The sequence below is a fragment of the Haliaeetus leucocephalus genome, unplaced genomic scaffold, assembly GCF_000737465.1.
Source record: "Haliaeetus leucocephalus isolate CR32 unplaced genomic scaffold, Haliaeetus_leucocephalus-4.0 Scaffold154, whole genome shotgun sequence".
Lineage (NCBI taxonomy): Eukaryota > Metazoa > Chordata > Aves > Accipitriformes > Accipitridae > Haliaeetus > Haliaeetus leucocephalus.
Genome location: NW_010972590.1, coordinates 251,902 through 278,079, shown reverse-complemented (window position 1 = coordinate 278,079; position 26,178 = coordinate 251,902). Strand labels below are relative to the sequence as shown.

The following is a 26,178-nucleotide window of genomic DNA, read 5'->3' as shown; positions in this document are numbered from 1 at the left end:
TTGAAGGTCTTTTCCAACTTAAATGATTCTATGATTCTATGACTATGCATATAACCAATTTTTCTTTAAAAATCTCGGAACTGCATTATATAACCTGCACTATGTATTTCACAATTTGCATGACTTTGTTTTAGTTAATGGGATGTCTTTTGAAAAAATGGCTAATTCCCCCCCTCCCCCAATGTATACCTTCTGAGAGTTTACTCTTAGCTGACATCAGTGACTGAAACAATTGTTCTTGCTCAACAGTTGTTTTAGCCCTACAGAACCAACACAGCAATGGGAGAATAAACCACAGTCCCTCCTGGTCATCATTTGAAGAGTTAACTAAATTGATAAAGTAGGAATTGTGCTGGTATCTGTGGGCAAAGAAACACACAAACCCAAGTCAGCAGTGGCAGAGGACGTCATTAATTTCAGAGGTTTTTTTCTTACTTTTAAAATTAGCAGACTTGACGGTGAAACCACAGAGGCAGGAAAAGCATTGTACTCCCAGTTTCCAGTCTTCCGAAAGCAGAAAATGATATCTAGTAATTTTGAATTTCATCAGTTTTCAGCACTGACATTGCCACGGAAAAGACCTTCATTTAGGATTAGTGATTCCCCATGCACTGTCCAGTGCATGAACTTTTGTGAGTGAGTCACCTTTTGGGCCAATAAAATACCCATACTTTTCCAGCTGGCTTTAGTTTTGATTTTGGTTTTGGGTGTTTGGGTTTGGTTTTGTTTGTTTGTTTGTTTTTGGGGTTTTTTTGTTAAATTTCTCATAGCTGTGAATAGCACCACAGAGTCTGGCAGCCAAGACGTTGCCCATGAGCTACTGACTATAATCTACTTTTTTCGAGGGAACGATGGTAAGAACAGGAATCCTAGGTCTAGCCCCTCTTCCTGATTCTGCCAATGTTCTGTTCTGTGCCTCTGCTTCCTTCTTTGTCCTGTAAAGATAATATTTATTTTCCTCTTTTCACTAACGGAATACAACTATTTGATCACAAAACAGTTGAAGAAGTGTTGATCTCTTACTCAAAACACTGATTCATTATTTGCAAAGAGTCAGTTTATGGCCTCTAAGTTGTGGTCATATGTCCTGTCATCTGCAGCTGGACCACTGTAAAAGCTGAATGCTCCAGCTGTTCACTGCTACTGGCATAATTGCTCTCTAGCCTTTCCTCACAGAATAATCAGAGTTAACTTGCACATGTTTAGCAGGAGGATTTTTCTAACCTGCCTTGTTTACAGAGAACCTAGCTAGGGAGTGGTTACACAGGTAGTTACACTAGCAAATGGGTGGGGTAAAGTATTCTCCAGTGGTGGAACAGAGGAGAACAGCTGGCAAAGTCACCTCTTCTCTCAGCTCAGCTGAAACCAAACCAGGGCTGGAGACTTAGTCACAGCTGAACTGTTCTTTGAAGCAAAAGTAACTTCACACAAATTAATAGAGCCACTAATCACATCTCTTTGAGTAGCAGGTGCAGAAACTGACCCAAAACAGTTACTGTTGTTGACAGAATCATTTCTTGTCATGTAGACAGTTGTTGAGTTGGCTGTTCCCAAAGAGAAAATCTACAGGCTCATTAATAGCTCCACACCAAATACAGCTTAGTTCCTTGAGATAGGTACCGGATACACAAGCCTAGAAACTGAAGCACTCTGGATGCCCATGGAGCAGATGCAGTCCAGGAAGCTCCCCTATGCAGTAAGGTTTTTTTGAGGATCACTTCTAAAGATGAGAGAACAACTCCTCCTCTAAAACATTAATCTTGTTAGCAATCTGATAAAACTGCTGACCAAATTGTCACTCACTGACATTTCAGTGATAGGTATCTATTCACCAGAAATTAGGTTTATTGCACAGAGGCCAGAGAAAGCTTGCCAGGTCTTAATGCCTTTCAGCCATTACTGGCAATGCTGTGACTGTGCCCAAATGTGAAAGGCGGTGTATCACATTACCTCTGCTGGCTTCAGGGTTCGTTCGCTTCCTGTGCTCCATTAATGCATCCACTGAATGAAGCAATAAATACTGCATTTTTCTCTGCCCACTGCTTTTTAATTTGCTATTTAGAAACATTATTAGTCAAAATGAGGGTATTACAAATAATCCCACCCACCTTGCAGCACTAATACACAACTAGACAGAAGCACTGGTTTTCTCTTGCTTCTCAAGTGCAGCAAACTGAGGTTTTTCTCAAAAGTTACTGTGAAAAAGTATTTTCTTTTTTTGTGGAAAAAGGGGTTTCATTATGGATCTTGAACAGAAAAGAAAATATCTGGCAATACTAAAATAACAGATTTTGAGTTGATACATCTATGCTAAGATTTCTTTTTTTTTTCCCCCTCCAAACCCCCTCCATTTAGGGAAAATGTTAAAATAATTTAACAATTCCATCATGATTCAGGGGAAATTCATCACAAACTGATGTCTCAGACCTTGCCAAGGCATGAAACGCCTATTTTGTACCAGCTTTACAAATCTTTTGCACTGCAGTTGATTGGAGAACACTGGAACTTTAACCTGGATTAACTATTCTAGAATCTGTCACAACCATTCCCTTTCCCTATTCTGATACTTCTCTTACTCCTTGCAGAATACACTTAAAAGTGTCTTAGAGTCTGTACGTTCCAAATAAGTTCTGTATTTCTGAGCAAGTATTCCCAAAGCTACTAACCTTTCTTTCCCCCTGCCCCCATGTCAAACAGTGATAACCATCATTTCATCTTACAAGTTTAAAATATTATTTTTATTAGAGACAAACAAGCTAGTTTACTGGTTTACGCTTCTCTAACTACAGCATTATAGCAAATTTAAACCATTTCTTAGAGATATGTATTTGTGTATTTGATGTACAATGAGTATGTATGAATGTATGGTAAATTTACCAGCATTGACTGGACTAGATTATAACTTAGACAGGTTTGCACCGACAAGTTAAAAAGAACTATACTTCCAGACTGAGAATCAGATATTCCTTAATTCACTGCATGACAACCTACCAATAATCCCATAGCTCTGTGATATTCTGGATGATTTCTTTTGCTACTTGATACTTTTGGCTCTCCTATAGGAGGCTCATGCAATTTCATCATAAGCTTTTTGTGTGGAAAAGGTGAGTTTGAAAGCCTCAAACAATTCTGTGAAGAGTTCCAATTCTCTAAAGACAACCTTTATGGAACAACACCTTTGGCTTGAAGGAGACATTACCTGTAGTTCTCACCTGTATGCACTTTTACTGTGCTAGTGTTACTACACATTTCCTTTCAAATTTCGCCGCATGCCCCTTTTCTCCTTTTTATCAGATAGTTGCAATAGAGTTACTTTTTAAACAAGTCTTTTTTATTATCATAGATTTGACTAATTTTCCTACAGTTTCTCTTCATAAATGTTTTACTAAGTAGTTCCCTTTCTGCTATATACTGAGCTTCCTAGCTTTAATGGAAACAAAATGCATTATTTTGCCCAGGGAGGTTATGGAGTTTCCATCCTTGGAGCTATTCAAAAGCTGTCTGGACATGGTCCTGGGCAACCAGATCTAGGTCGCCGTGCTTGAGCAGGGGCGTTGGACAAGATGACCTCCCTTCCAACTTTGAACAATCTGTGATTCTTTGAAATTAGAGAGCTAAACTAACAGGCAGGCTTGACTACACCTATCGTAGGTCTTCATTCACCCACTAGCACAATCCACAGCCAAGCACTAACCAAGTCAATATGTGGCAAGACCGTTACAGCTGCCCTTAACTTTCATTGATAATTGTTCTCCTTTAACTGACATAATATTCAATACACTGTTGTTAAATGTAGTAATGGTAAAATTCATGCCTCGAGGGCTACCATGTGATTGAGTTTTAGCCAGATAAATTGAACTCTGACCTAATGGTGTATTATAGGCCTTTACACCACTCAGATGCATAGGTCACAATCTCACTCAGTACAAACCTCTATGTAATTTTATTACAAGCCATTCTTGCATATATTAACATCATTCCAACAGATAATTAAAACAAAATCAATATAAGCCCAATTCTAGAACCTTTAAAACAAGAAAACTACTGATTTCAGTCTTCTTGACTGTAAGGGACACTGAATTACACTCTGCGCTTGTAATATATTACACCTAACTATTAATCGCATTTAGTAAACAGCAATTTTCTAATGTTATATCTTAAAAAGGATGCATTTTTTAACGCATATTCCTTTGCAAATCATATTTCTTCAGCCCTCTTCATCAGTAGCATTCAGAATCCAGGAATCTAAAATATGTTGCAATATGCATATAATGCCATTACAGTAGGTATCTACAGATATCTATCATATACCTATCTAGTTTATATATCATATGCAACATCTATAGATACATATCCATATATATATATCGTACAAACATCTATAGATACCTACTGTATAAATATCATGGATATATACTTATGTATAAGTTTTAGAATGGAAAAAATGGATTCTATTGTATTTGAACACATGTAACATTTAGCTTTTTACAAAAGAGATGCCTGAGAGAATCCTAAAACAATTAAAGAGCTTCATTCTGTATATATCCTAATAAGAATAACAGGATCTCATTATTAAAGTAATAGCCTTTTTATTACTCTTTCCCTAGGACTGTTCTACAATTCAGAACACTTTTCTGTGAGAATCTGTGTAATTAAGAACACAGAATATGAACGTTTCCATAGAATTACGTAAGGCTAAGCAATTTTTTCACATGAACGACAGAAAACTGAAGAGGAATTAAAAAATACCATCAGAATTCCTTAGAGCAGGACTAAAGATTCCCATATGTTCTCTATAGTGACAAGCACACTATCATTGCCTAAGAAAGTAAAGAAATAAATTGGAAACTAGAATTTTCAAATTTTTTCAGGTGTGTCCACTTCAATAACTGGATGACTTCTAGATGACGCAGAGCTCCCACAAAGTCAGTAGCAATTAAGAGAACTCAGAAGCATGTAGTGTTAGATTCTCAATCAGAAATAGTCTTATAAAATGTAATAATTCACTTCGGAACCCAACAGATGATGAAATTCTTCAGATAAGCAACCATACGAATTCATGACCATACTCATAAAGAATGCTTGTCCATATTACTGTTTACTTATGTTTTGTTTGCTCATCTTATCTTAACTAATCTGCACATAACACTTTATTTAAAACTACCTTTTAAAAATGGCCTTATAAACAGGATTTTCCTGTTTATACATGACACTGTAAGGATACCTGCCAACACAACTATGATCACAATGCCCATTTCATCTAGCCCTTATTAAGCATCTTGCTAGAGAAGAAAAGAAAAGATGAAGGAGCTGCTGACTTGGATCTTAGTTTCTTAAGTCAAACAGTAGCCCTTGAAAACTTGCCAGTTGCCTTTGATGACCAAATCAGGCTTGCAGCTAGCTAACCTCAGTATTTGCAGTATTTAAGGTATTTCCTACAATAAGCATAAGCAAGTACAAATAAATGCTATGGTATGAAGTAACCTGCATTTTTTTAGCTTAGGAAAAATTGAACATTTCATTTTGCCAACATCATCATTAGTCTTCAACATGCCACACTAAATTTACTTCATATCCTTCTACCTCTTTGGGTGCATGGTCACTACATCTGTACAAAAAAAATAATTCAGTTAACTGGGCTTGGAAACATGCTTTGCTTTATTTCCTACCTGAAGGATGTAGCCTCGAACATAGTCTCGCAGTGTCCAGCCTAAGCCATGTAGAATATGCAACACCTCCTCTTGCTTCAGTACACTGAAGAGTCGGTCAAGTAGGATCTTCAGTCTCACAGGCACAGCCTGAGTACCGTAGAGCATCAGGCTGCTGATGTCAAACACAACATTGGACTGCACAATCTCCACTTGGGTTGGGTGGTAGAGGTGCTGAGTACTAAGCTTGTCCAAGGCTGAAAGAAAATGGGTTAAGTATAAGAGAAGAGCTAAAGGAAAGACAAGAAAATAATCCCAAAGAATTATTTAAACACAATTAATTTTGCAGATGCAATTATTTTCCACAGAAATATCACCTGAATGATTCATAGAACCACAGAATCACAGCATGGTTTGGGCTGGAAAGGACCTTAAAGGTCATCTAGTCCTACCGCCCTGCAATGAGCAGGGACATCTTCAACTAGATTAAGTTGCTCAGAGCCCCATCCAACCTGACCTTGAATGCTTTCAGAGATGGGACATCTACCACCTCTCTGGGCAACCTGTTCCACTGTTTCACCACCCTCATCATAAAAAATTTCTTCCTTATATCTAGTCTGAATCTATCCTCTTATAGTTTAAAACCATTGCCCCTTGTCCTATCACAACAGGCCCTGCTAAAAAGTCTGTCCCCATCTTTCTTACCAGCCCCCTTTAAGCATTGAAAGGCTGCTATAAGGTCTCCCCAGAACCTCCTATTCTCCAGGTTGAACAACCCCAACTCTCTCAGTCTGTCCTCACAGGAGAGGCATTCCATCCCTCTGATCATTTTTGTGGCCCTCCTCTGGACCCACTCCCAACAGGTCCATGTCCATTTTGTACTGAGGACTCCAGAGCTGGACGCAGTACTCCAGGTGGGGTCTCACAAGAGTGGAGTAGAGCAGCAGAAACACCTCCCTCGACCTGCTGGCCACCCTTCTTTTGATGCAGCCAAGGATATGGTTGGTTTCTGGGCTGCAAGCACATATTGCCAGCTCATGTCCAGCTTTTCATCCACCAGTACCTGCAAGTCCTTCTTGGCAGGGCTGCTCTCAAACCCTTCATCCCTCAGCCTGTATTGATATTGGGGTTTGCCTCAACCCAGGTGCAGGACCTTGCACTTGGCCTCTTTGAGCTTCTTGAAGTTCACATGGGCCCACTTCCTGAGCTTATCCAGGTCCCTCTGAATGGCATCCTGTCCCTCGGGTGTGTCAACTGCACCACTCAATTTGGTGTCATCTGCAAATTTGCTGAGGGTGCACTCGATCGCACTGTCTATGTCATTGATGAAGATATTAAACAGTACCAGTCCCAATATAACCCTGAGGGACACCACTCATCACTGAGTCATTCTTTTTCACGGATGCAGTCCGAAACAGGCCTAGTTTCCAAAGATCACAATTAACTTTAATTCCTACAGCAGAAGGGTGCTCAGCTGAGCCCCAGAGACTACAATACTCCTAAGTTCAAAAGAAATTACAGAAAATTTATGATTAACTGATGAACAAAACTGAAGCTATTCAGAATTGATTTGGACTGTTAAAGGTTTGAGACTTAACTTCTAGGGGAATAAAAGAAAACAGATACACACTATACCCCAGCCTTTTAAACATGTTAAAAATTAGTCCCCTGATTTACCATAATTTCTATCATGAATTCACTGCTACTTGAGCTGGCTGGTTTTGTTTTACCCTTCTGTGTGAATTTCATGTTATTCATTGTGACGTGAATAATATAGAGATGAGGGAAGGAGAGGTTTGCAGGATGAAGGTAATTCTTATCCCCTTGTGAAGTTAAATATGATGGAACTGCACATGACATCACACGTTTTACTGAGTATCAATGTTTAAATTTAATTTTATTTCCATTTTATGGACTATGTTGCAGCACCTAAGCTTCTCACTGCTTTTTTAAAATAAAACTTTCTGAGCATTTAAAATAATTTTATAGGGACTTCTTCTCTCCTGTACTTTGGTTTCTTCTTGGTTTATGGTCACTGGAGAGTTCATGTACTCTTGATAAATTGCTTTCTTACATCCAGAGCGCAAAGGCCCTTATCATTTACTCACTGGCTTCATTCAACACGTTTACTCCAAGGAATACTTTGTCAAAGAGTTCTGGTTTCCTCATACTTCATTTCTTGCAACTGATTTGTCTGATCTTTCCTATTCTAGTGGTTAAGTCAACTTTGAATAAATAGCTTTAAATATTAATTTAACATTCAAAAAAGATAAGGAATTGGCAAGCCTAGGGACTGCAGTCTTATGTCTCTCCACAGGACATTTATACTGAAGAATGTGAAGGGTGCGATTTTTCTTCCAAAAGATCTTATTCCGAAGTACTTCAGCTATATAGGCTTCATGATGTGGGACTGATTTATTTACAAGGTCTAATGAATGGGATTTGATTGAAGCTTATCCAGGTCAAATACTTTCCTATATTTTTTTTGCCCCTTTTATGTATGATATTTTTGTAACATGGTTATTTTTCTACTACCGTAACAGATGTGTCATCAATGTACTCAGCTAGAAAAGCCTAGAAAATTGGTTTTGTTACTGTGCAGACTGTGCTGTATGTGTGCTGATACATATATATGTGTACCTGGGGGGCAGAGCAACCATTTGGAAGGAGTAAAAGAAAGTAAAATACTAGTATTCTTAAAAAAATACTACTACTACTTGCAATAAGAATGCTGTAAATAATATTAGTGTTAATAGATGTAACATGTTCTACCAGACTGTCAAAATAATTAAGCAGATCTGGATCACCTTGAGCTTTCCACCTTCAGTCTTACAGAATGAGAATGGGGTCCAAAGACATTAACTGGCTTCTCCACGTTTACACAAATTCAGACCAGAGTCAAGACATGAATGAATATTTTTGGAATATTCAATCCTTTTTAATCACTACATCATATATTTCTAATATATCTTAATATTTGTTTTCGTTTCTCTTTACTTAACAGTAAATCCTATGCCTGCAGTGGGGAAAAGCAAGTTCTTCCAGCTAAAGAAGACTTGGCTTGCTGAAGATTTTAAGGTCATGAGTCTACTTTGGCACTAGCCAGAATGGCTGTACGATATCTTTATCTAAAGACTATTGGGTGGATTATAAAACTAATAGATAGAATGAGAGTAAAAAACTCTGGACATTTACCCACGTTATGTAATGTGGTTATCCACTCCGAGGATAACAGCTTTGGAAAGGCCAAGATGGAATAGAAGTGAAAAAAGAAATAAAAAAGGTCCTTTTTAATGACTGAGCACACTCCTTGACCAGCAGACAGAAATTTTCACAAAATACCCTGTACTATTCCATTTATCTGCAACATGTTTTCAAGTGATGTTATCTATAGATCTGCTTCTCAAAACACACACACACACAAATAAGAGTTAGTCCACTGTTGGACTAACACTCCAAGTGACACTGAAATTATCTCCAATTTTGATTTCTGGCCTTATTCTGCACATTATGTAATAAACAAATAAGCAGTGAATTTTATCCTTTTGAAGTACAAGTCAGGATATGCACTGAAATGTGTAATTTATAACACAGCAAAGCATATATTTTTGCACGGATGTGTAAGAACATTTGCAAACTAAAGACAAACCTCATGCTACAGTCAGAAAAAAAAAAAGAAAGAAAAGGAAAAGTTGTACATGAAGAGAAAGGAAATACACTTGCACCCATAGAGAAATGATAGTATGGTAAGCACCTGAAAGTCTTTCAGATCATTGACTATTGAACCCCCTTGCACTTGGCAGGAGAATGAAACTTTTCACTATAATTTGTAATCTATAAAAATTACCTTGTTTCTTTAAAAGAGATTGCTAAGGAAATAGTTGACAGTGTATGATTTCATAAGTGCTTAGGAGACTTCAAGATGAAACATGCTATATAAAAGAATGAGCTTTATCATACCTGAAAAATGACATAAACAGATGTGTCCTTATTAAGAAGATATCAGTGACTGAACATCATAAACCACACATTAAAAGTCCCTTCCTGGTAGAGCATGAGGTATTACTCATACTTCTTACACTTTCAGTGGGCTCAAAAGTTCACCCAGAAAAGTCTTAACATGTTTGTGACTTTTTGGTTGTAACCTGCAGAGTCTTTTCCAAAAACATGACTATGATGGGCCTAGCTATGTGCTTAAACTAAGAAGGCTCCCTTTTAACAGCCCAATTCAATTCTTAGCACTGCTCTGATAGTCTGATATTCTTTATGTCAGTGTGAGTAGAAAACTGTTCACTGGTAGAGGAAGAAAAGATCTAATGAATTTTAAAACTCGCATACCTGCTGAGTAATCAAAATTTTTGTGGAACAGCCTAAAAAGGCCCTTGTGTTTTACTGTAACAACATACAGCCAAGGGATATTTCTGTGGTGAATCCTAAATTTCAAGTTCTTGTTTCAGAAAATTTAACTATTAAAAAGGGGGGGCAAAAAAGGATTATAAAGTAGAAGACGTTACAGAAGATTGCCTTCAACATCCCAAAATTACTAATTGGATAATTAGTATAGGAATTAGGAAACTTTCACTGCTGTTTTTCTTACCTAGCTCTAAAGTATCAAGTATGCACCATAATCATTTAGATAATTTAGAATATTTCAGTTGGAAGGACATACAACGATCATCTAGTCGAACTGCCTGACCACTTCAGGGCTGACCAACAGTTAAAGCATGTTATTAAGGGCATTGTCCAAATGCCTCTTAAACATATACAGGCTTGGCGCATTGACCACCTCTCTAGGAAGCCTGTTCCAGCGTTTGACCACCCTCTTGGTAAAGCCTGAACTCCCCATGTTGGCTTATCCTCTCTTTACCTTCTTGAATAGTAAATGAAACCCCCAGATTTTACAGAGACTCTGCTCAGTATAATCTGAATTGTAAAGAGAATTTTGAAATTGATATAATGTCAATCTTCACATTACAGCTTGCAGCATTCTTATTATGCAAAATTCCAGCAAAAAACTTTGGACCTATTTATAAAAAACTGATGAACAAACTTCTATGTTCCATTTGTGGGTTTGTTTTGCCTTTTTTTTAAAATGCAGTAAAATAGGGAGGGGAAATCTGCTTCACCATTTATATTTTACTGGAGTCTTGGGACCCTGTGTAATTCAAAGGAAATTAAGTACAAAAGATATATTAAAATAAGGCTCAAATACTTGTTCAATTTGTCAAAAGACAGAAAATAAAGACAAAATCTTTCATTTAATCTATACTGTGGCCAGTTCATAGGCTCAGCTATGCAAATTTACTCATCGACCTGAGACCCCTTCCTTCTCAACGTGCAGTGGACAAGGTCAACCAAATTAAAAGCCATGCTTCTGAGTGGATTCCATTTTCATTAAGCAAAAGAAATACAAGTATGCAGTGATGAATTTTGTACTTTAGAGGCCTCATATTGTTTTTTGAATAGCTACAATAAAAGCATGACATTTTGCCTTTACTGAATATAAAAGAATTTTAAATATCCTAGTTTAAATGCAATTGGAGTTGTAAATACACATACCTCTTGCTAATTTCCTGATCCTAGATAAATATTTAGGTATCCTAGAGAGGGATGAAAAGGTCTAGTGAAACCCCTTCTCTCAGCTGATTTGCCTGACTGTGTATCTCAGAATACCACAGAGAAGAGTCAGTAAGAGGCAATGTACAGGTCATTATGAATGTCATTCCATTTCAGTTTTAAATTTGGGCTCTGCAATAGTCCCACTGTAGATTTTCTTGCATGCTCTCTGGCCAGTTCTCTAGCTTACCAAAGAGGGACACAGTTGGAGTGCATACACACATACACATGAGAATATACAATTTTATAAACATCATCATTTTTCCAGGTTACTAGATTTGTTCAAGGGTCAACAGGAAAATGAAAAGAAATTTTATATAGTCTGTGTCCAGACAATAACAGAGCTTTCCAGACCTTTTAAAACTAAATAACTGGGCCACTTTCTACAGCAAGAGAAACTTAAATTGGCAGACAGATTAAACATACAACACCAACGTAAAAAGATTCCATAATACTGTTGCAACAACAGCTTGTCAAGTATGGTAAAACAGATACCATATTATTAATGGCAATGTGGAGCACTGTAGTTTGCTGTTGATTTTAGTGGTGAACATGAACAGATTCACATTTCAGAGTTCCAAGATTTTCTTCTTTTCCATCAACCACAGAAAAAGAAGTAACAAATCCTTTCAAGAACAGAAGGTAGCTTATGAATGACTAAAATGCTGGAAGGACAGACAAACTACTGCAGTCATAAGAGGTGGTCTAAGCTAGCTTCCCTCAGGATGCAGATTTAATACCACCTGTAACATGGTGTAATATGGTGTATTTTGTAGGCGGAAAAAACTGCTCCTCAAAAGTACCATGCTTAGAAGGTGACTAAGGACAAGAAAACTTGCCAGTGACTACCGAATGGCTCAAATATTTTCATGGTGTAGAAAATTATCCCATTCACCCCTGGCACAAGCGCACAGAGCATGGGACATTAACATTTATATGGGTGGGTGAACATCCTGAATCAGCCTGGGTATAAATTCCAATTACAACATGGCATCCTTTGGTGACATCCATTTCACTTCTGTCTTCATCCCTTTCACAATTTAATCCAGATAGATGAGAAATGTTCACTAAGACACTGTGGATTTCAAAAGATCATGGAAGGAGAGTAAGTAAAGCATACTCTGATTCATAGGCAAAATCAACTTTTCCTTCTGCCTTTTACTGTATTTAAAAGCTAATAATGGAAACCATTTGCCAAATGCATTTAGTCTCTGACAGAGGGACACATATGTGATCTTCTAATTTACAGCTTGCACGTACAGATGTTCACACTTAGTAAAAGGATTCTTAATAGCATTTTAAAATTAAACATGTGTTGATAATAGGTGTTTCAAACTCAAACAACGCAGCAACTAAACTGATAAATGTCTTCATGCCTCACCATGCCTCATGCTCTAACAACATTTTTATAACAGATCAAAAAAAACCCCCAGCACTTCAGTTGCATGTACACAAAATAAATGTTATTAAAAAAGTCTGAATGAAAACTTTCATTAATTTTTCTGTCTATGATCTGATTCCAAGTTGAAACATTTAGATTGCTACTAGGTTTATGTAGCCGAAAGCAGAACCACAGTTTGTTCACAGACGTTGCTTGCTGTCTGCAATTTTTTTTATCCCTTTGCAAAACTTTGAACCCCATCCAGCTTTGACACACTGCCTCTTCAGTTAATAACTATCAAGTTTCCCCTTGTCTCCTGTCTACTTTTCTTTGAGGCAATTGCGCACTCAGCACCCCGAGATAATAACACACATCTATAAGATAAAAGCAATGGCATTAATGTAATTGTCTGCCTTTCTCTCTTTAGCCTAATCTTTTTTTTTCTTCAGTTTTGACTGCCTCTGTGACACCTGTTTTTGTCTCCTCTGATCCTACGACAGCTTTTCCGCTGACAAGGTTTTTGCCTGACAGAGATTCTGCTAGACAAGAACATAATAAAATATGAAGAACTGCTTGTCAGAGTTTCTGCCAATGCTCACATGAAATAGGGGGAAAAAAAAAACCACCTGACTTTTTTTTTAAAGGGGCCCTGTGCTGGTCGCTTTTGGCCTGTCAGGAAAACCGCCTCCCTGGCCAATTCCTGCAAGCCAAACAGGTGTTTTCTTTTATGTTTTCTTTCTATACAAAAACATTTTTCTTCGATAGTAGAAAATACTATTACAGAGAAAAAAAGAAAGAACAAAAAATCCCCAAATGCTTTCTCCTAAAAATGGTTAGATCTAACTTTGTGTAGTGATACCTCGTGAGCATGTTTTAAATTCAGAATTGACCCCTCAAATAAATAAATAAAGTGGTAGGCTTCTTCTCCCTCCTCCTGGTTGATAGCTAATGTGTTCAAAGGAACAAGCTGTAGATGACCTTCATTCTGGACTACTAGACACTTCCTGCATGGGCGTACTGCATGAATGAAGACACTTGACTATGGGGACCATGGAAGGGAAGATGAAACAGAGCCTGTTCTCTTCTGTGGGATTTGGACCTTGCAGTCTTCTCTGGGTGCATTTGTGCCTATGGGAAGGAGGACTTCAGCACTAGTGTACCCTGATGAAGAAATACATATAGAGTCATCATGTGAGTGTCCCAACACACAGCTGCTTTTGTGTGTGTTGGTACCATTGGCCACCTCTGCTACAGACAGCAATTATTGATCAGTCCATGATGTCACGGTGCTGAGTGTACCAACTGGCCTTCATTGTGCTGACCAGCCTCTCTGGAGATCTCAACCCTGCATTCTCAGTGCATGGGTCCAGGATCCCTGCTAGACCTCAGGCCTGGACCTTCATTCCCTATGTAAGGTACATTGTAGGTGTGCCTGTCTGTAGTCCTGTCTTCTGCCCTGTCTCTGGCCTCAGCTTCTTTTGTTCCTGACTGTAGTCCCTGGATGGACCCTTGACCTCACTCATTCCCTTGCCATGTCTGAGGTTGTCAATGGACCCAGTTACCAGCACCTGGTTCTGTCTACTGTGATCAGACCTCAAGTAACTGTGCCCATGGTGCAGGCATGGCCATTGCTGGAGTTGCCCTTAACTCCTGGCTCAGACCTCTTTGCCGGGCAGCTCTGCTTTTGCTGCTCCTTGACACATGGATTGACAGTGTCATTGTTGAAACTTACAATTTATAATGGAAGCCACTAAATTAATATATATCTCTTTCTATTACCTTGATGAGTCATTCATCTTGGATCTTTTCTATCTCTTGTCTCCAAAGCCAATGCCTCCTTCCTATCAGCCATTAACACCTTAAAAATATTCTCTCCCTTAATAATGGTGAGATAGGAGTTAATATGCATCTTAATGGTCCTAATACCATCTGGCTGACACACTATATACAGCGGGACAGAAGCACATTTGGGAGTCCTGGATTGTGGTCTGGATTTGGAGGATTTCCGTCTTAATCCAAATGCACCTCAAATTCCATTAACTGTGATTCACAGATTCACAAAAAGTCTGTGGTGGAAGGGGTTTCTGCAGATTGTCTGGTGCAGCCTTCTATTGAAAGCAGGGCCTCAGATTAGGTTATCGCTGGCCCTGTCAAGCTGAGTCTTTGATATTTACAGTGGGGGAAATTCCACCACTTCTCTAGGCAACTCCTTCCATCTTTTATGCAGCCTTGAAAACTGTAATGAAAATGCAACAGGCACTGCCCACCTGTTAACATCATTCTGTTTGGATGAGTACTGTGTTGTAGAGGCATTTAACATAGGCAAGCCAAGACCATGGTGGTGTTTTAGTCTAGGGTGTAACTCTGGTTAAGCCTATGAAATGCTCTCCCACATGTGCTAAATCACCTCAGTTTTCCCAGGAAAACCTGCTGTCCTAAAGTTGCTGACAACTGAAGATGTTTGGACCCTGGGAAGACTGGTTCATATAGCTAGTTCTACCGTTCATGAACATTAATCTTTTCCACCCCAATTCATGTACTGTGACCACTGCACAAAGCTCCTGTTAAATATACTTCAGAATAATTGACTGTAATCAATTAGAATATCATCAGAGAAGTCTTTGAGACTCGTGTTATATATTTCTTGTATTATCTTTTCTATTTCTAAAATCCAGATGGAAATAGGATATTAAAGTAACTCTATTGTCTGCTAAATTAATCTGGGGCAAGTTTCCTCATAATACTACAGCTCAAATTGAAATTCTTCCTAGTAGGCAAAAAAAATAAAATATGTTTTTTTCCATTGAATTTCACATTTGTAAAACAGAAAGCTGAGGTAAAGTTATGCATCGTATTATCGTTACTTTGTAATATCTGAAAGCAGTATGAATTTTTAATTCTTGCAGTCAAATCCCATTTTAACCTTATGAAGCTATATGGAATGGAGTGGTAGGGTTTGTTTCATTTAGAGCTCTTTCAATTTGTGTTCTGCTTAACCTAGTGAACTCTAGTTAATTAAGATGTTCCTATAAACAATTAAGCTTCTTGTAGGATCGTTAAGAAGATATAAAAATTTATGATGTAATAAAGTGTAATAAAATGATAAAGTGGTTAGCACATCACAGCAATTCATGTGTAGCAGCGTAGGTGTTACAACAGACAAGTAAGCAGGTACTGTCACCTAAACATCCTGGAGAATTGTGGACGCATGTTGCAGAAGTCCACCACTGCTGTCCCACAAATCCATTGGCAATTTGCACTCTCAGGTCCCACAGAATTTATCCTGCTCATCTGGGAATCAAGCAGCGAGCACCAGATACTCTTTTGCTCCTATCTGAAGCTACACCATGTAGTGAACTTCCTATCACCGCAGGTAAGAGGGCACCATCAAGGGCTTCACTGACTACCTTTCCAAAAAGCAGCCTCTGCTATGTCTGGAAAGAGGAATTCCAAGTGCTAATTAAAAAATCATTGGGTTTATTGCCTTTGATCTATCTTGCACATAGCAAGTCTATTTTTTTCCTTACTGGATTCTCTCCTTAAGAAGAGAGGGTATGACATCATTGTCCAAGACATCTCCTAGCATTTTATCATATGGTATAGGGTGTACTAAATCGGATGAAGCCTTCTCTGTAAAATGTAAATTCAATAATGATGGGCACCAAATAACAGTATCTTGCACTTTTGAAATACCTTTAGTCTAAACCTCTCTGGGCTTTTTATAGCTAGTAAAGGGAGATCATAGCTATAAAAGTGGCCTTATATGTATTTCAGAGTTGCCAGTGAGTATCTGATGGTATTAATGCCAGTTCTGTGAGAGTACAAAGTGTGATTAGTAAATTAAAAGTTTTTCAGACAATAAAACATTCACAATGAGAAGGGGGTTCACTTTGAGATATGAATATAGCCCAAGCCAGCAGAAAAGGGCACTATGCTTCAGAATGGTCTGTTTAGGGCTTAGTGGGCACTGGAGCACTCCTTAGATGACTGCTTAATGTCTGGTCAGGGATAATCTCACCTGACCACATCCAAGGGACATTGGAATATTCAAAGCCAGGGCTGTGAGCCAATAAAGTCAGGGAGAGGGAGAAAGGTCTAACCTCTTCCTGATTGTGTTAAGATGTCCTGGGAATGGCAGGGAAGAAGAGAAAAAAGATTTTAATCTGAATGGACCCTAAGGGAAATCCAAGGAGGTGTGAGTGTGAACATATGTAAGTTAGAGCCTGTGGGTTTCCCCCAGGGAAAACCTTACTCGACACCTGAGGATGTAAAATTTGCATGAGGACTAAACTCTTGGCCACATGGTTATGTAAGTATCAGCTGAATACAAGGATGGAAAAGGAAGACTTTTTATTTGATCTTGGGGCAACTAAGCATTATTTCCTTTCCGTCACTTGTGTCTTATAAACCTTTGAAACAATATTATTTGTCTGGGAGGCCCTAATGCTTGGATACTCTCATTAGCTTTTACCTCAGCTTGACTTGCATTAAGGGTGATCTCAGAGTAACCCAAAGCAAACACTACATCACATCATTCCTACCAATGTGGAAGTCTTTAAAACCAGATACTGGGTCAGAGTACCCACAAGATAACAGAGTGCATCTTCTCTGTGCTGCATTGGCCGCTTTGGGAACTGCGGCTGAAGAGAAGAAAAAAGGGATGTCATAGGCAGAAGGAGGGACTTTAGAAAGTGTTTACCAGTAATGAATGTTAATCAGGTAAAGTTCCTGGAAGCAACTGAGTAATGAAAAATATGCCCCAGCCTTCAGGGTCAAGAGGAAGTTGTAACAGATGGACTTAAATGATTTTGTCAGTAGAAGACAGGAAAAGCCTGTTTTTCTTTAAAAGTCATGAAGAGCTAGCCTTTGTTATCAATGAATTGTAGATAATTTGCTAAAAATCTGTGTAACAAAAAAAAAAAAGAAATTGATGATACTATTGTCATTTTAAAGCATTTTAAAGAATTAAATAAACTGAATAGAAGGAAACAATATGTCCAGTATGCTAAAATTGTGATTATTTTTTATATCCTATGGAATAATACAAAAACAACCCAATTACTTTACCAGTAAACTATAATGATAGGATTACAATTCTCCTTTCCTTTTTTAGTATTTATTCTCTACTATGTCCATTTTTAAGTAAAGAACAACATGGCAGTTCTGCCAGCTTTTAGAGAGACTCCAAGATTTGTGACGTGTTTTTGTTTTGTTTTGTTAGAGATGATCTTTGACTTTGCAAACCTGGATTTCTTTCACTTAACAGCTTTGGACTGAGACAAATATAGGAACCCTGCTGAATTTTATTTCAACATAACACTCCTCTTCCTTCTCGCCTCATTCTCATGCAGCTCACATTTACAATCTAAACCTTCTTCCTGGACCAAGTCTTTTCAGCAACTTCAGGGTAAGGGAGAGATGCAATTTCTAAAATTTCCACAGTATTCTTCTTTTGTTTATTATTTATTTATTTACACCTGTCCTTCCTTTCTTATGTTCTCACTTCAAGTTTCTTTTACCTGACAATTTCATGAACTACCATGTAGAAAGTCATAAAATTCAGCCATTCTGAATGAAGAAGTCACAGCCATGTCATGCATCTGACTTTATAACAGAGCATTCTCCATTTTCTAGTGGAGGTTGTTGTTTTCATTGTTAGTCTCACTTACAGCAAGCTAGTACATGCATTAGATAAATACCGACAGCAGAAAACTTCCTTCACAAAATGAAAGTGTAACCCACATGGCAAGTCTCTGAGCACGAGTACTCACTGGATGGCAGCTTTTAAACTGAAAAAGAGTAATGGATTTGCCCTATGTGCCAAAATCACCTATTTGATGTCATTTTCATCAAAACCAAAAGGAACTTAATCTCAGAGTTACTAGAGAAAAGGCTTGGCCAAGTCTTGGACTGGAGATGGGGCCGTATGTGGCCTCATCATACCTCAGAGAGGTACTAAACTCTACTTGAATAAATAGCCCAGCCCTGAGCTATGCCAGTTGGCATGATGCAGATGAAAAGACATCAAAGATCACTACAGGACTAAGGATCAGCTTTCTCTGAGAGACAAAAAAAAGAAGGAAGACAGCAAAAATGTTCACAGAATACTTCATTTCCTGGAGTAGATTGAACAGTGTGAAATTCAGCTAGTCCAAGAATGCACAGTATACCAAAACCATCTGAAAAACATGCTGCTGCTGTCCGAGTTTTACCAGTGATCAGTGTGAAGGCAAGACAGAGATAGTCTTTCTCATCTTCTGACTCTCTGAAACAAGGTGACAATGATTTCAGACAAACTTAACAATATTATTATACTGTGTTTTTTTAAATCACTGCAAAGTTTGAGATACTGGAACTAAAATAAATAATATGAATGTCATAAATTATAGCTTTAGTCCACTACGACATATGTCACCTTGGCACACCTTTTTAGAGCAAAATAGTTATGAGAGAGGGTAGGCTGCATTTCCCATTGATATGCATTGGGTCTTTTGATCTGTTGGACTACATATAATAAGAGTATTTCTGCTAGCAATATGATAGTTGTCATTCTGACATCAATGACAAGCATACAAGGCAAAATGCAAACTCAATGAAATCAACATCTTTTTACTGCAGACTTGCTTAATTTCTTTCCTCATAAGCTAAGCTACTTCTGCTAGGGGAAGTGGGTGGCAAATAAAGTGGGTTTTTCATTATTTCCAATAAAGTTTGAGTAAGTGATTTTTGTGCTAAAGCTAGTAAAATGTCATGACTGTCTTCATAGTATAGTATGTTACTTTTAATACAACAAAAATAGCAGGAGAAGAAACCAATTCAAGCACTCAAGAAAGTAATAATTTTTTGTAGTCATCTTACTCCTACATTATTTAAAAGCCACAAAATAGCAATTGCCTATGTTAAAATAAATTCTCCTTAAAAAAAATTGACTATTAAGATTTTAATAAGATTTTATTTTTCACCATATGGACGATACAAAGTACCTTAACCATTGAAAAAAAAAAATAGAAGGAAAAACATCTAACTGTTATCTGTTTGCCTGCTTGAGGCCTAGGAAATGGCTTATCCAATTTAAACCATTTATTTTTTGTTTTAGAAAATAAATCCCCACCCAAGCTGACAATACGAAAGCCAGGCTTCAGCTGAAAACAAATTAAAACAGGCTAGTTATCCAAATCCCTTAAAACATCCAGAGAGTCACACCAGCAATAACCCATTTTCCATTATGCACACCAGTACTAGAAAATGCTGCTACGCTCTATGCAGCTTTTGGCTTCAGCCTTAAAAACACTGATGGTAGGATTACCACTGTAGCACAGGGGTGCAGGGTCAAAATTCGATAAGCTGAACTTTTGCCAACAGAAACATTTATCTTGCCACAGAAGAATTTCTCTGATGAGTCTGTTCATATATTGACAATCCCACTTTTGGCAACTCCAGACAGAAGAAAATTGAACTTGTAGGAAACCTTTCCTTTCAAGATGTGTACAGCTCATTTTAGGTGAGTGAGAAAAAACATGAGAAAGATAATGGAAGCAGGAAAAAAGAAAACAGACTAGCAGTTGTTAAGTGCAATAATACTGTGGTGGCTGTATGCCCTTTCTTCCTCACTCCAAGAATTCCAACATTTTAAATGGCAGTTATTAACATGAATTAACTCTGCACAGATTAGTCAAGTATACCATGAGAAGACTGCAGTTCTAAGCTATTTTTGATCTATTCAGTTAATTATGATTCTAGGTTATCAGAACTGAATAAGCAGGGTACTTCCTGTTGGAAACACCTATTCTTTGATAATTACATTCAGGAAAGCACTACATCATGTGTCAAGGAGCTGAGTTGAAATTCATTAATAAAAATCAGAAGGAAACCCTTTAATTAAAGCAGCAGGAAATACTATTTGCATTCAGGGAACAACTTCTGAAAGTACCGTGCTAAGGGTTTAAGGAAAAACACTTCTGAACAGCAACCTGATTCAGTTATTTTGAAATCCAGGCGCTACAGTGAATTGATCAGTGTCCTGAATGCTGCCCTCAAAATCCTGGAAAACAGCTAAGATCAAGAATTGAAGCAGATGCATCACAGTCTCTAGGAAGTAATTTATAAGCCTGTGCTTTGAGTATGTATATGAAACATATATTTGACTTGTCCTGCTCTGCCATAAGATGTAAATACTCCAGACAAATGTACACAAAGTATACTAAAAAAAAAAATAAATCAGAGCATTCTTCACTTGGTGCAGTAGTAAAACAAACACTTTCTAATAATATATAGCTGTATTAAGTTTTCTATTCGGAATGTCAAGCACTCAGGTACAGGAGCAGGTGGTATATCCCTAATCATTAAACTCACCTTTTAACTTTCTGGATTTATAAAACAGGGACATTTCTACTATATATACTGTGGTAATCTCAGATTACTGTCATACATTCTGATTTTCAATTCAACCACCTCACAGGGAAGAATTTATCAGGAAAATCTGATCACACTCTTCTAAGATGTACTGGTTAAAAAGAAAATGCAGGATGCCCATATGCCAGAATCTAAGTGCTAGACTCCTAATTTCTATTACTCAACAGGAGGACACCCTGGAAAATAGCTAGACAAGTCTTCCCTATCTGTGGATCAGCAAAACCTCAGATGCTGATTCTACGCAAACCTGAAGCGTGCCTGAACTATACTAATTTTGCAAGGTTTAGCAAACCTTCCAAGAAATGTGAGTCTGGTTATACTGTGACTGAAGATAGCTTTCTGTGAATAAAGAGGAGTGAAAATAAGCTGTGTCTCTAGACAATCTAGTATATAATAAACCTGCAACCAGCTAGCAGATCGGTGGTGTTAGGGTATTTCTAGGCTGGCTGTATATATTACTATGCAGTGTCACAGGACTGCATGGTACCTGCATTTCTACTTTCCTTTCCATGTATGTGATGTTTTAAAAACTTCTCTGGCAGTCTGTGCTGTTGAATTTGTTGAGCATTCACGCTTGCCATATGTCAGCATACTCAGGCACAAATACACACAGACATGAACTAAAAAGAGATCAAGTGCATCTTAGGAGGGAAGTACTAAGCTTCCACCCCAGGTGTCATCAAATTAAAATAAAATTTATAGAATATAACCCACTGAATGTCTGGCAGCAGTGGGGAATGGAGACTGTGCTTGCTTAGGTGCCAATAGCCTAGACCATGAGAAGAAATGTCCAACACTGATTTCTTCTGCAAACATAGTAATCTTTCTCTTTTTTCCCTTTTTTTCCTCTTTTTTTTTTAATTAAACCATTTTACGTATTCTCTTTATTTGCCTTCTAATACAGTTGTATACAGCCCTTCTAATACAGCTGCATACAGCTCTCTCTGATGCATAGCTTAATCAAGACTGTCACGAAAAAAACCACTAAACACACAAAATAGTAAAGGATAAGTAAAATGGAAGGTCTACATATACTGATGCCTTTATACAGGATCTGGGCATTCTAATCCCTCCTTTCTTTCTTTAGCTACTTAAACATGGGAAGAGAGGTTCAACTCACAAATCACATACGCACACTTTTGTTGAGCCATATAGGATACACTCATTTCATTCTGACATCCAAGCTCTGGAAGTTTAACATTGGTATGTTTGAATTTCCATTAGGGTCAGTGACTTATTGGCTGATGCTTCTTTGCAATACAAACTCTGCTGTGCAACCATACTATAAACTTTTTGCCTTTCTGCTAAGCCCTGCTAGAACTGTATCATTTCCTGGAGGCTAGAATATTCTTTTGAGCTGTACACAAGCTGTTGAACTCCAGTGGCACTTGAAACTATTGCCAGAATAACAGACCCTCACTTTTTCATCCTAGAAATTGCTGTAAAAAAAAAACATGTGCATGCATACATGTGCACAAACCCAGAATGCATGCACATGCATGTACAGACAAATAGATATCACTACTGTCTGTATCACTCCAGCTCTAAGTATTTAAAGATACTGGGAAAGACGGACAGAATAGAGAAGACAAGCCAGGAACAGACATTTCTTACCATGTGCCACCCAGCCATGTTTACACTGATCACAGGTTCTCAGGTTTATCTTCCCTGGCTGAAAACATTCACATGTGCAATTTACCAGTGTACAGCGGATAGCCTGGAAAAAGAAACAAAAAAATGTATTAATGTCTTTCTTCCTTCTTGTACAAATTTGTTGTGAGGGCTAGAAGGGTATTAACTGTACAGCAAAAACTAGCCTTCTAACATTCAAAGCATTGCTCATTCTTTTAAGTAGAGATTAATTTTCTTTCAAAAACACACATCAGTACCCCTGAGCAATGACAACCAAAATGCTTATTCAATAATAACATAGTCTGTTGTCCCATGGAGATGAATACATTCCTAAAGTCTTTAAAAGAATTGCTCTATTTCTTTTAGGAAAAAAAAGCAGTAGGATGAGGACTCTGTAGATGTTCCACAAATTTTCTGGTTTTGCATCAAGTGTCTGAAGGAAAATGTCACTAGTGATGTCTTACTGTAGCAGCATATCAGCTTGATTAAAACCAAGAGTAAAATGAGGAAACAAAAACCTACAAAAAGGACAACTACAGATCTCTACTTACACCTCATCTCCCTTTTAAATTTTTTTTTTCAAAAATTACACAGGTTTACTTTGACAGGGGCTATCTACATCTACAGAAAAGTGAATATAAATTGAATAAGACTCTTTTTAATGTGTAACAGACATATGTTTTTAAATAGTTTAGAAGATGACCTGTGCACTTCAAACTGCTACTAATAAATTTATGGCATGCATTTAGAAGTAATTTGCATGGAGATTTCTGAGACAGAGAGGCTTATTCTGATCATTCACAGATTAACAATCTACTGTAACTACCAGAGCTGCCAGGAAAAGATACCTCTATAGATTTAGATGCAATCAATGATAACTTGGGGGCTAAGGTGGGGGAAGGGTGCTTGGTACCTATTGCCACTGAGATACTGAAGCATTATGAAGGCTCTTACCTTTTCCAAATAACTAACACCCCCCCACACACACTCTTCCAATACCAAAAAAGAATTACCTTAACTATACTGACTTAAAGAAAATTACATTCAACTTCAGCTTGGCCAAGGTAAACTCCTTGGTTGCTGACAATGAAAAAGATTCAGAGTTATTTTAAACCTTTTATGTCTTTACTTGTTTATCTGTATCACACAGCAATTTAAAGTCATTTATAGTTCATGGATCCACTTAAAATCTGTACTTCTCTGCCAAATTTGTGGTACAAGAGTCCTTTCTCCCTCCTATCCTATCTGCTCTTTTACTATCTTTTACTCTCAAAAACCTAGTGGGGAAAAAAATATCCTGCTCTATTATGCTTGACACTTCAGGGCCTCAGTCCCAATGTCACCTGTCCAATTACTCATTAGGTAGGTTATAAAACACTGCTGTAGTATGCGTGATTAAAAGAATTAGTAATATGAAATATAAGGGTACCAAAGAAGTGCTGACTGTGCAAGAATAATATATGTGTTTGTAGGTTATGAGAAAAAAATTCTCCTGAAAGGTCCTGTTTCTTGTTCAATAGTTTATTGACTCAGTAATATATCAGGTCTCCACTGGTCAGTAATGGTGTTCTTTCTCTAATATGTTCATTAATTAATGAACTCAGTAATTAATTGTACTGCAAGAAGAAGGGCTTACAAAATGGTATTATTATTTTATCATAAAAGGCTTTCTTAGATTCACCAGCTTTTTTTAATGTCTGCACCAATGTGACACAAATTTGTTGTATTTTACGTTATCTTGTCCTGTTCATGTGTCACTTACAGCATGTATAATAGGAGCAATACAGTGTATGTACACATACTAGATGAAACAGTGTTCTTTGGTAGAGTTGCTTTATTAAGGCTCATCAGCATTTCTGTTACAACCCTACCTATTTTGGCTTAGAGGTTAACAGGTTGCCTGTAAAAATTGGATTCAGCTTGAACCTGAAATACAATGTTTCAGCCTAAGAGTGTATTTTATTGCACACATTCAAAAACCATCCATTTAGCCTTTATAAATTCTAAGACCGGGGGGGGGGGAGTTTAGAGGTTTCATGTTTTTTTCCTCTTCCCTGAGTTAAAAAGAGTCTTGATGGTGTAAAGTGTTGAAGATTAACTACTCAGTAAGATTTCTGTATTTCATACATACCCCCAAAAAAATTCACACAAACTTTTCAGAAACCTGAAAATGTCAGCTTGTTCCTCAAATAACTAAATCTGAAAAGTCTTCAAAAAGATCTATGTATTTTTATAAAGTAATATGGATTGGCATGAGAAAGTCTGAAGATAAGTAGCATGGCCAAAACATTCAGCCTGGTCTTACTTGGCAGCTTTTTCTGCAAATGGCGTGTTGATTCCAAGTTGTGATCTGGTTTCAGTAGTTTCCCATCCCATCACTGAGAATCCCATGCATATTTCTGGGTAATGAGGATAAGCCCTCATCTGCAAGATGATCATTTGGGACTGAAAAACTCATATTCTAGTTCACATTCTAGCATGATCTTGGCCAAATTACTTTGTTAGCCTGATCCCTACATTCCCTAAACAATAACCAGACACAATGATAGTAAAGTGTTGTTCTCAGGATAAAGGCAACATAAATTGTTAGGCACTGTATAGTGATGGAGGCTATTGAAAATCTCAAGTAGAATTTAGTCTTTATTTCAAAGATTCATTTTTCACTTCACTCAGTTAATCCAGAATTATTGTAACTACCTCAGATCACTACAATATCCAACAGGAAACCAGCATAACTTGGTAGAGAGAATATTCAAGATGCCAGGAATAAGGTGTGTTCCTACACACACAGATGGAACATTAACATTCATTAAAATGAAAGAAAGCATTGTCTTTAAAGACCTTCACAATGCAACCAACATATGTACTGAGCCTTGCAAGGATATGCATTTGAATTATTAAAAGTATCTTTCTACTGGTTTTCAACAGCATTTAACTGAGGCATACAAGTCACTGACAGTTTGTGCAACAGGCTCAGGAAGGACCCAGAACAGCAGCAGGAGATGAACGTGGCTGTCCTGGTTTCAGCTGGGATGTAGTTAACTGTCTTCCTAGTAGCTGGTACGGTGCTATGTTTTGAGTTCAGTATGTGAAGAATGTTGATAACACTGATGTTTTCAGTTGTTGCTCAGTAGTGTTTAGACTACAGTCAAGGATTTTTCAGCTTCTCATGCCCAGCCAGGGCACCTGACCCAAACTGGCCAACAGGGTATTCCATACCATGGGACGTCCCATCTAGGTTAGGAACTGGGAAGGGCAGGCAGGGAATCGCGGCTGGGGGACTGGCTGGGTGTCGGTTGGCGGGTGGTGAGCAGTTGCACTGCACATCATTTGTACATTCCAATCCTTTCATTACTACTGTTGTCATTTTATTAGTGTTATCATTATCATTATTAATTTCTTCTTTTCTGTTCTATTAAACCGTTCTTATCTCAACCCACGACTTTTACTTCTTTTCCTGATTTTCTCCCCCATCCAGTGGATGGGGGG

The 26,178-nt window shown here is 37.8% G+C and overlaps 1 protein-coding gene across 1 annotated transcript in view; it reads right to left on the bottom strand.

The window, feature by feature from the left end:
* Positions 1-26,178, bottom strand: part of BNC2 (basonuclin 2) — a 235,276-nt gene that overhangs the window by 95,635 nt on the left and 113,463 nt on the right. The window contains exons 2-3 of the mRNA XM_010562077.1: positions 22,672-22,774; positions 5,670-5,905 (exon numbers count right to left, since the gene is read on the bottom strand). Of these exons, the coding sequence (XP_010560379.1) occupies positions 5,670-5,905; positions 22,672-22,774 (339 nt within the window). The remainder of the gene's footprint in view (positions 1-5,669; positions 5,906-22,671; positions 22,775-26,178) is intronic.